Source organism: Solanum tuberosum, unplaced genomic scaffold, assembly GCF_000226075.1.
Source record: "Solanum tuberosum cultivar DM 1-3 516 R44 unplaced genomic scaffold, SolTub_3.0 scf00111, whole genome shotgun sequence".
NCBI classification, from domain to species: domain Eukaryota; kingdom Viridiplantae; phylum Streptophyta; class Magnoliopsida; order Solanales; family Solanaceae; genus Solanum; species Solanum tuberosum.
Window position 1 is genome coordinate 1,605,561 of NW_006239034.1, and position 11,323 is coordinate 1,616,883.

The 11,323-nt window shown below is 32.9% G+C and overlaps 1 protein-coding gene across 1 annotated transcript; it reads left to right on the top strand.

The window, feature by feature from the left end:
* The first annotated feature begins 7,028 nt into the window (after positions 1–7,028).
* LOC102578545 (glucan endo-1,3-beta-glucosidase 8-like) lies at positions 7,029–8,917 on the top strand. The gene is made up of 2 exons (XM_006349520.1): positions 7,029–7,373; positions 7,639–8,917. The coding sequence occupies exons 1-2, from the start codon at positions 7,036–7,038 to the stop codon at positions 8,819–8,821; spliced, it is 1,521 nt and encodes a 506-aa protein (XP_006349582.1). The 5' UTR covers positions 7,029–7,035; the 3' UTR covers positions 8,822–8,917.
* Positions 8,918–11,323: the final 2,406 nt, after the last annotated feature.

Here is an 11,323-nt window from a genome sequence, read left to right on the forward strand (position 1 = left end):
CCAAGTCAAAATGGTGTTAGAGGGATCAATCAATGTTTGCAACCACTTATTTTAGATTCAAATTTCAAGACAACAATACATCCATGCAATACAATTAATATTAAAGCTAATTAATCAACATCCATTCATGGTTTTACACCCCCTCTAGAACACACACCTCTAGAAAAGGATTTAGATACTCATAAAAGACTAAATATAGACAATACTCATAAGGGAAAGCTTCATTCCAAGAAATATTGGCAAGCAAAACTTGAATTCCAAACTTGAATTGGCCCAAATTTGAGTTTTCTTTCTCTACAAGCTAAGAAGTTGTTACTACTCTTCTATTCTCTGCCTTACACTCTATTTTATATCATATTATGTCATCTCATATGTCCAATTCCCTAATCGGGAAGAAAATAACGGTACATAATTGCACAAATCCCTATTTTATCCTTGAAACATCCCAAAGGAAGCACTCTTTTTTCAAAATTGCATTTTGGCCCTTCAGCTTCCGTCTTTAGGCTTGTGCTGGATCAGTGAGACGTTGATCAGAGAAAGTAGTGTGACAATCACCTCCTCGCATCAACCGTCAATTTTCATCAGGATTTTCTACTCTAAGATCGGCTAACACCAATCAGTCATTGTACTGTGCTAACTTCATGATGGTACTGAGGCATCAAAGCTCCATTCAAGACGACATTTAGTCGGTGAGACATTTATTGGCTTCTACGGGATGCAAGTTAGTTCCATTGTTGTGTGCTTTAATGCTTTTTGGCTTCAAATCTATCAAACTTGCTTTTTTCAAATAATGCATGTATACAAGAGAACTAGGACCTAAAATCTCTTCAACTAGCATTAAAACATGACAATGATTCATAAATTTGAGTCCAATGAGTCCTTAAAATACCTACTCATAACCTGTGGTTTCACTGTGTAATTGATTGGTAGTTATAATCGGTTACATGAATTTCATCTTTCATTTTCTCAAAGTTAACTATATTATTGCGATTTTGGAGCTCAAGTTTGAGTGAAAACAATGGGAATCACTTGGAAGTGTTGATGGTTAGCATTGGGACGTTGCTTGGGTCATTATTCTCATGTATATCTTGTAAGTTCCTCTCAGTTTCACTTTTTTTGGTTCATATCTTGATTATTCTTTAGATTTCCTTGGTTGGGCTATTTTGAGCTCGTTTGTGCTCGGATTGTGCCCATTTTTGTGGCACAAGTTCCTTGAGCTAATTGAGACTTTGTGATGGAATCATTTTGAGATTCCATGCACGGGTCCCATGGTCCTATTTTGACCCAATTTTTAGGTTCTATCCCTTTATAACAATTTGGGTAACTATTTGCTCGTGCTGACATCTACATTGTAATTTGATAGCGTGGCATCATTTAGAGGATACTCTGAAAGGAAAATTTCATAGATAGAAGTTTGAGTAAGATATCGTCCTTGAGGTAGGTTACAATCTTCTCTTTGAAATATTATCGTGATTGTGGGACTGAGACCTTAGACTGGCTGGAGTTCAAGGTTAGTATGATTGTATTGTGATGGGTGGTTACCCTGCTGATTGTGTAGTGTGAATGTATTGAAAATAAATTGACTGTGTTTGGTATGCACTCATACACATAACCTCCATATTTAACATATTTTGAGATAGAAATGTCCATTTGAGACCCTCAAACAAATTTGTCATAATTTTTAATTATTTTGGGCTCCTAGGGAGTGTGTTACTGGTTAACTTGAGGAAACTTGGAATTTTGAAAAGAATTATATCATTTTATAAGGTTTTTGTCTTAAAGATGTATTCACATTAAACTTATTGGTTTTACTATCGAGGCTTAAATATTTTTAGGAAAAATACCACTTTCTGAGAGTTTGGATGAAAAAAGAGAAACGCTTAAAACATATGTATTTCTACTGTTTTGTTGAAATATGGGTTGTTTTAGTTGATACCATGACCCCGAGGGAATATTTCAGGTTGCACTTCATGCATACTGCATATGTTGATGATCTCCGACAACCCACAAATTGAATTTTGGATTTTTACTTTTACTGCATATGTTGATGAGCTCCGACGGGTCTACATAGTTGTCTTAGGGAGCCGACGGGGCGACCAATAAGATGATTTCGACACATTTAATCTTATACATGCATTGACCACATATGCATTGTATCGCCTTGCATTATATGTCTGTCTATAATTGACTTGTGTTCTAGTGTCGAATTTTCATTATAATTATTAACTTCACTATCAATAGTAGTGTGTATGACTCTAGCTATCTGTTGAATTGTAGTGTTAGCACTATCGTGCATCTTTGATTTATATAGTTTCTATTTGAGCTCAGTCGGTCTATGATGCCTACTGAGTACCCCATGTTTTGGTACTCATAACACAGTCCTACATCTTTTCTTTGATGCAGCACCTATTATGATCCAACCCTGCTGATTCAAATCTTTCAAGACATGTCGCTCTTGAATCGTGGTGAGCTCTTGGCATACGGAGATTTACTATTTTCTGTCTTTTGTAGTGTCTATATATTTTATAGTTTGATTAGACAGAATTGTTGTATATCGTCCCTTTTGTACTTAGATATTCTTGTATTGGTAGCACAAGGACTGGGTTTGGTTCTTGTATGTTGTTTTGTCTTTCTTGATCACTTTCGGGGCCTTTCTGTATACTAGTTTTTGAGCATGCGTTTTGCGCGTGTAACCTGTATTAATGAGTATTATTTCTTAAAAATTTAAAATATTATTAAATAATATGATTTGAGTTTTTTTAAAATAAAATCTGTCTAATTGAGGTTTCTTACTTTGTCCCACTACTAATTGTGACACTCTAATTTCATGACCTCCCAAGTGAATGCATTGAGATAATAATATGAGAAGTTAATAAAATAAACTTTATTTATAAGTCAAAAATGAGTTTGTAAAGCAAAAGAAAAAAGATAAAAAGATTGCATGGGATTTATCCCCTGCAAACCGTAGTGCAACATTAATATTTCTTTAATTAAAAGCTTGATAGGAGATTATTTACTTTTTGTACCAAAAATGGTGTAAGATTAACTTTGACCGAAAGAAAAAGATAAATCTTTCATCTTTTTTTATTTTGCCTTTTGAATCTCCTAATAATTATAATGAATGTGTTCAAAATATTATATTACATTTTTATCCACAAGCACTTAAAACTAATTATTTAAATATTAATACTATAAATTAAGGTGTAAAAAGTCTTAATATTTATATTTTGAAAATCAGAATATTTATAAACATAACTACTATTTTTATTAGAATTTAATTATATTTTCATACATAACTTTTCCGCCATTAATCTAATGTTATATGTTTCACCTTCTTTTTTTCCAAAAAAAAAAGGAGAGTAAACATTCTATCACATTCATTCTTAAATATGAAAGTTAATGTACATGTAAATTATAAGTACATAGAACAAAAAAAAAAAGATACACATGAGCAAGACAATTAGGCATTTCTTTTTGCTTTTGTCTCTATAATGAAAACTGAAACAAAAAAAAAAACTAAACAAATAGTATACATTTGAGCATACAAAATAAAAATATAAAATTAAAGCAAGTTGCTAACAGAGTAACAATTCAACTATATAAAGAGAGATAGAAAAGTCTCATAATAATTATAATTTCTACAAATAAGTATAAAACTAACACACTAAGCTCCAATGATTTAACAATTAAATTCTTGTCTATTTTCGTGACTGTATAAGGGGAACTCACAACTTTCACTACAAATTGTGAAATAATTGTGACATTATTTCACCAGTTTAGAGCTCCTACACACAAGAATTCTAGAAGTAGTAAATAAAAGTCTTTCTTGGAAAAGTTAAATTTATAAAACAAAAATTGTGGAAATATGAAAAGTCACATGGAAATTTGAAGGTTCAATTACTATTAAAATAAATATAAAAAAGATAGATCATTAACTTTAAAAGATACATGTATCTACTTTAATTTCTTGTCTTTAAGGAATAATTACTCATTTGTATTCTTTTATTATTTGTGTGAGAAATTTGAAAGGTCAAGATTAAGAAATGAGAATAAGAAGATTAAATATATGAAAATTATAAAACTGAGCTTTTAACGTGTAAAAAAATGATGTAATTAATTATTTTCTGGAAAAAGAGAAGAGCATACATACATTTTAGTAAAGGTAATGCAACAATTATTAATAAAATTATAAGTATTTAATGAATTTAATTGCAATATAAATATTATATAAATAAGATAGATAATTAGATGTTTTTATTATATTTTGATATAAATTAGGGGCAAAATAACAACCCAACGTTGAAGATAGGAGCTTCTTTATATATATATATATCTGAAATATAATTGAGATATTATTATTTAATATTTATTTAATTAATTAAACTTTTAATTTAGTATAGGGTTAAAATAATAAGTATATTAAAAAATTCATTGTAACTTACAATTTACTAAATGTTACACGTATAAGATAGATTTTCATCTTTGACGCTTCCCACTTTTAGTAATATATTAATAATTAATTAAAGTATTATTATTTAATATTTAATTAATTAGATGTTTAATTTAGCCTATATATATATATATATAAAAAAAAAAAAAAATCTGAAATATAATTGAGATATTATTATTTAATATTTAATTAATTAATAAGTATATTAAACAATTCATTGTAACTTACAATTTACTAATGATTCTTTCATTGTCTTTCTAATGAATAACTTACTATTCAAAAAATAATTAAAATATATTAGTATTAATATTTAATTAATTAGATGTTTAATTTAGCCTAGGGGTAAAATGGTAATCTAACTTTTCATCTTTGGAACTTCCCACTTTTAGTAAACCTAGTCTCTGGACACGTGTGTTCTATGTGAATATTTGTAGATTCGTTAGAACAATAAAAAATTTATGCAAATCGTGTGAAGTCAGTAATATTTTTTTAATGTGCAAGAAACACCAAATGAGGGACACATTGTAATGTTTAAAATCAATTCCTTTGAAGCTAACCATCGGTAAATCAATTTCGTTGAAGCTATTATCGGTAATTTTTAAACTTTGTTTAGTAGTTAACACACTTCAAATAAAGTCACAAATGACTAATTTGAGACAAATATCAATTGATAATGATAAAAATTCATTAAAATTAGATTAGTGAAGTCTAATATATATAGAGAAAAAACACACAAAAAAATAGAAGAAAAATACAACATACACATCATTCGTAAGACTTTATTCATATAGATTATAGATAGAGAATAAATATAGAATCAATAAGTTATTCATATTCGAAATTCGGAAGCTACAAGTTTAAAGAGGAAAAACAAAAGGCAGAGACCATGAGAGGGAGTAATTGCACTGACAAATCCTATAATTTGCAAATTATGTATAACGAAGTATGCATCATATTTTTCTCCAGAATAAGATAATACTTATTTCTAATAAAAGTAGAGACAAAATTTACCGGCGGTGCTTGACATCATATTCATTGCTTCACACACCATAACATACACACACACATATATCTTTTATAATAATAACATATCTCGCGAAATCTGTCTAGGGAGTGTAGGGTGTGCACATACATTACCTCAATTCAGAAGACCCTCAACTTGAGTCGAGTATAGCAAATCAGAGTAAATATGAAAAAGAAAAATGACAGTGAAGAGAATATAATTAAATATAATATAACAACTATTACGAAAACAGTAACAACAAAAAAAAGTGCAAAACCGGAACATCATAAAAATAATTGGTGGTAGAAAGCATAAGCAAGACAATACAAGAATAAAAGTACTACTACGACAAACATTACTAAGCCTAAACCCTTCGTAAAGAAAGAGAACACTCCACTTCAACCTTCTACCTTAATCGGCGATCTCCATGCTTAAGCATTTTCTGTAATTGATGAAATCAAATTCATTTTTCTTATGAGCTTTGAAAGGCGAATTAGCTTATGTATTTGCCAATAATAACTTTACCTCATGCACATGATGTTTATAAGCCAAAAGTCTGCCTAGAATTCTGTAGAAAGCTCAAAAGTTATGTTGGAGAATGAAGAGACATAAAATTTGCCTAGAATTCTGTAGAAAGCCCAAAAGTTATGTTGGAGAATGGAGATACATTCTTAAAATGTCTTTCAAAACACCTTTTCATTTTTAGTATTTAATATAATATAATATGATATAATTATTATTTAATATTTAATTTCTTAGATAGATATTTTATAACATTTTGAATTAAGATAGGGGTAAAATAGTATTTCAACTTTTACTTTTGTGGCTTCCCACTTTTAGTATAATATGATATATGATTTTGTATTGCTATATACACATCTATGGTATGTGCCCCTCTTTTTATTATTATTACTTCCGCGTAATCATATGTTAGTTTTTAACTCATCGTTTGTAGTTGGATATTTACCTAGTGGGTGGTTTATGATAGGCGTTATCATGACCCAATTTCGTGTCCTAACAATACATTTCCTATGAGTAGCTTAATATAAAATAATTTTGAAAACCCCTCTCAATTAATGGTATAAATGATTTTCATAAAGTGTGTGCCAAAACCTTTGATATAACTTATTGTGTACAAGGATACTATGTAAAAGATTTGTTGTATAATTTAAATATAATGATTAGAAATTAAAAACTACACATGTGATTAAAATCACCACACTAAAACGCCATCATATATCATATTTTATTAAAAGACAACTAAACTACTCATGTGTGGTTGTAATTTTTAGAGTAACTAAAAATATTATCATTATGTTTTTTATGTTCTCGAGTTTTCAAACTGTCCTAATTATAAGCAAAGCCATTCCTTAATCTTTGACATTATTAGGCCTCTAATGTAATGATTGGTTAATTCAATGCCTCTATAATATTGTAGGCACTTTTTATTCATCTATAAATCCATCTCCATTGTTTTTGTTTGCATTGGCAGGTGTCTAAGAATTCATATCCCCTTTCCCTCCTGCCAGCAGGAAAACCCAAAAAAAAATAAAACAACAACAAAACCCCAAAAAAAAGTAAAATGGGAAAGCTTTTGGTTAATGTTTTCCTAGTAACATTCTTGGTGTTTTTGGGGCATAATGTGGAAGGACTTGGGGTTAACTGGGGTGACATCTCCTCCCACAAGTTGCCTCCTAAAGATGTAGTCAAAATGTTGCAAGAAAATGGCATTAAGAAGGTGAAGCTTTTCAATAATGATGAGACCATCTTGAATGCCTTGGCTGGAACTGGCATTGAGGTCATGATTGGCATCTCTAATCAACTCCTCAAGGATTTGGTCAATCCTGATGTTGCCAAGAAATGGGTAAAAGAAAACGTCACACGCTATGAGCCTAAGTCTCCTAAAGGAGTTAATATCACGTAAGTGCATCTTTTTACCTTTTGATTCATCATTTGTCATATACATAAACATGCCTTTTAACTTGATGTCAGCTTACATCTATGCCCTCCAACTTTGAATGTGCATAACTAGGCACTTAAATTCCTATAAAATTAAACATGTCCTAATACACATAGGATGCAAGTTTAAGTGTCCACCCAAAATTGGCCAAGCTAAAGGACACATTTATTTGTTATGCGTATCATTAAACATGATTCATAAATAATGTATTTATAATTGGTGCAGACTTGTAGGTGTTGGTAATGAGCCATTCTTGAGAGATTACAAGGATACATTGACAAATGTTACAGGGCCAGCATTAGAGAATATCCAAAATGCACTGAATGATGCTGGACTTGGTGACACCACCAAGGCAACTGTACCTCTAAATGCTGATGTTTACTTGTCACCAAGCTGGAATCCTGTACCTTCTGGGGGATTTTTTCGCGCTGACATCATTGATCCACTCAACTCTATTCTTAAGGTGTTGAACAAGAATAAAGCTCCTTTCATGGTCAATATTTATCCTTTTCTTAGTCTTTTCTATGGAAATGGTGCCTTCCCTTTTGACTATGCCTTCTTTGATGGTGTGAGCAATCCTCTTAAGGACAAAGATGGTGTTGAATACACCAACTGCTTTGATGCCAATCTTGACACTTGTGCAGCTGCTCTGGCTGGAGCAGGGTATGGCAACATGACCATTATGGTAGGAGAAATGGGATGGCCTACAGATGGAAACAATTATGGTAATGTGACATTGGCTGAAAAGTTTTATAAAGGATTTGTATCATATCTTGCTAAAGGAAAAGGTAGCCCACGTCGCCCTGGAAATGTTGAGGCATACCTATTTGCCTTATTTGATGAGGATAGGAAGAGCACACTCCCAGGAAACTTTGAGACACATTGGGGACTTTACTATGACGATGGAACGCCAAAGTTCCCTCTTGATTTACATGGAAATAAAAAGACTCTTGTCTCCGTGCCAAATGTAGAAAAACTCTCCAAAAAATGGTGTGTGATCAAGCCGGATGTTAAGAATTTTACAGATCTTATGACATATGCTTGTGACCGCGCAGATTGTACACCTCTTACTAATGGATCATCTTGCCAAAACCTTAATGACGCTGCCAAGGCTTCATACGCCGTGAATGCCTATTTCCAAAACAACCAACAAAAAGATGATACTTGTAATTTTGAAGGCAAGGCAACAGTAACCACAAAGGATCCATCTCAAGGGACTTGCAATTTCACCATTGGCTTCAAGTCACTTACTTCTCTTTCTCCTTCTCCTTCCCCTCTTCCTTCTTCCGATCACTCAGACGCTAAGGCTCCTTCATCATCATCATCATCAACTTCTCCTTCAACTCCAAAAATTTTAGCCTTTGCTTCCATGGGAATCTCTTTTCTTGTTTCACTATTTTTCATGTAGATGAATCTTATTTTGTTACTTAATAATTTGTGATTCTACCCTATAGGATTCTTATTTTTGTGGAGAGTCGATATTTAAATGTAATCTTTTTTCAAATAAAATGTATGGATCATGAGATGTTGCTTGATCTCCTTTGGATTGGCAAGCACAATCATCATTTTTTTATTGTATGTGTACTACATATGTTAAATATATATATATAGAGTACATGCTACCACACTTTCTATAAATTTTTGTAAATCTTTAAATCATGTGATGGATTTTATGATGCTTTTTGTCATTTGGGTCGAATCCCATAGAGAATAAAGAGAAATACAAAGTGTTAAGGAAGAAGGAAAAGACATAACATTTCTCGAATAAATAAGGGGTGTGGGTGGAACACCACACACCATTCCATAATACCCCGCAACTTATAGTATATTTATGAATTGTAAATGTCGATGAATTGGTATGATATCATAGGATTAAGGTTTTCAATGGGAAATTATATCAAGAAATACTTATCACTACAAGTGTTAGACCAAATTAGTTAGAAGCAAACGGGACCCTTCAAACATTGTCTAACTTGGAACAAGCATATCTCTTGGTATATATAGAGTTAGAGGCCATACTATATATCAAATTCAATATCATTGAGTTTAATTTTCAGAAAATCAAAACACTCATACATATATCTTCAAATTAAAGTAAAAATATGTGTATGTTTTACTACTGAATACACATAGGACAAAATTGGCCGCGGTGGACACGTGACAGCCACATGTGGTGCCGGTCAATATGTAGAGAGATCTCATTGCCATTTTTTCGATACACTTTTGGTTTATTGATACCCTTATATGCTCTACCCATATAAATCAAAGAGTTAGTATGCCTTTATTATGTTGCGATATATTGAGATCATAGAAATTGAACTGGTTGTTGGAATATAATATTGTTGCGATCTTATATTTTGTTTATCTTAGGAATTACTTGTGAAGCTTCATATTGAGAATTGATAATCGTATTCATGATCGCCATTGAGTCTACTAGTACATTTTGAGTCAAAGTAGTCATGTTACTCATATCTAGAGAATTTACAAGTCATTTATATTTGTTGATGCCCAATTTCTTGAGGGAGATATATTTCATGTTGTATGTTGTATGTACTGATAGAGGCCCAATCTGGCATCTTCAATAGGAGGGTTGTTGCTTTCAGCCTTGGTTTGTAAGCTTCATTATTTCTGCAACAATTGAGACAAATATTGAGTTAGTGTAATTATGACCCTCTAGGTCATTTTTATGTTATTACCTTCTTTTCATTATTTAGGCCGTTCCTATAGCAATTCCAAGTCATTTATGACTTGCTGGAATTGACCGTTTAGTTACCTTGTCATTTATTTGGATTTTGTGCAAGTCTCTGTACTTTGAAGCTTCTGAAACTTGAACAAGAGGTCAAAAATTTTAGGAATATGGTTTCAGAATGAAATTATGATGGTTCCGTCAGCTTCGAAACACCTTCGAAACACCGAGTTTGGTTTAGAAGGACCCTTGGTGCGGATCCTGAGCCCCCTTGTGGAATTTGGCTTAAAATGGAGTTTGGGTGTGTGACTCACTTTTATCGAGATCTCGTTGAGTCCAAAATGCTAAATTTGGTGCAGTAGCATATTTCGTTTGCGTGCACGGGGTTTCCAACCAATCCCGAGCACCTAAGCAGAGTCCGGTGGGACTTGGCTATATTTTCTGATGACTCATGGTGCAGTCGCTTTCGCAGCCCTGGTGTCACTTAAGTGGTCTTCGGCTCTTCACTGTGGCAGACCTGGCTAGCGAGGGGTCAGTCGCTTTAGTGGCCTTGGCTTCGCTTAAGCGCTTGCCGCTTTAGCGGCCAGGGGATCACTTAAGAGATGGTCAGTCTGGGTGGCCAGCCGTGTTTGCGGTGCCGCTTAAGAAGCGTTAGTGACCGCTGTTGCGGCACATGCAGTTAGTTAAAGACCATTTGGGGGTCTTTTTCACCATTGTGTTAAGTTCGATTTTGAGTTTTCTCAGCTCGATTCTCTGGAGGAATTACTATTTCTTGCTGGAAATTGTTGGAGCATTGTGTGGGAACCCTCCGGAAGGCATTGTAGGTTCATTTCAGAGATTAGTTCTTGCTCCCTTGACCTCTCTTTGACCACTAATGGAGTTTTTCTTTGGGTTGTGTTGCATGAGCTAAATTTCCAGATTTTCAAGCGTGAATAGTGGCCCATTTTGGGACACAAGTTCACAAAACTCAATTGGGCGTTTTGACAGAGTCAATTTTGGAATTCCCGACGCGAATCCCATATTTTCATTTTTGACTTGATTTTGGGTCCGGCTCCAATTGTTGTGCTTTTGGTGTCAAACTGTCTGTATTGACGTTGTGATTCTATTTTTGATAGCATGGTAGCGTTCAAAGCTCCAGAATTATGATTTTAGAGCGTGTGTGGTCTACTTTGAGGTAGGCTATGGCTTCCCGTCGTTTAGATTGAGCTCGAGAATGTGAATGCA

What these genes read in the sequence shown, in the direction of transcription:
- LOC102578545 (XM_006349520.1), top strand. Translation starts at nt 7,036, where the DNA reads ATGGGAAAGCTTTTGGTTAATGTTTTCCTAGTAACATTCTTGGTGTTT. An exon ending in CCTAAAGGAGTTAATATCAC is followed by an intron (nt 7,374 to 7,638) that starts GTAAGTGCATCT and finishes TAATTGGTGCAG; the next exon opens with ACTTGTAGGTGTTGGTAATG.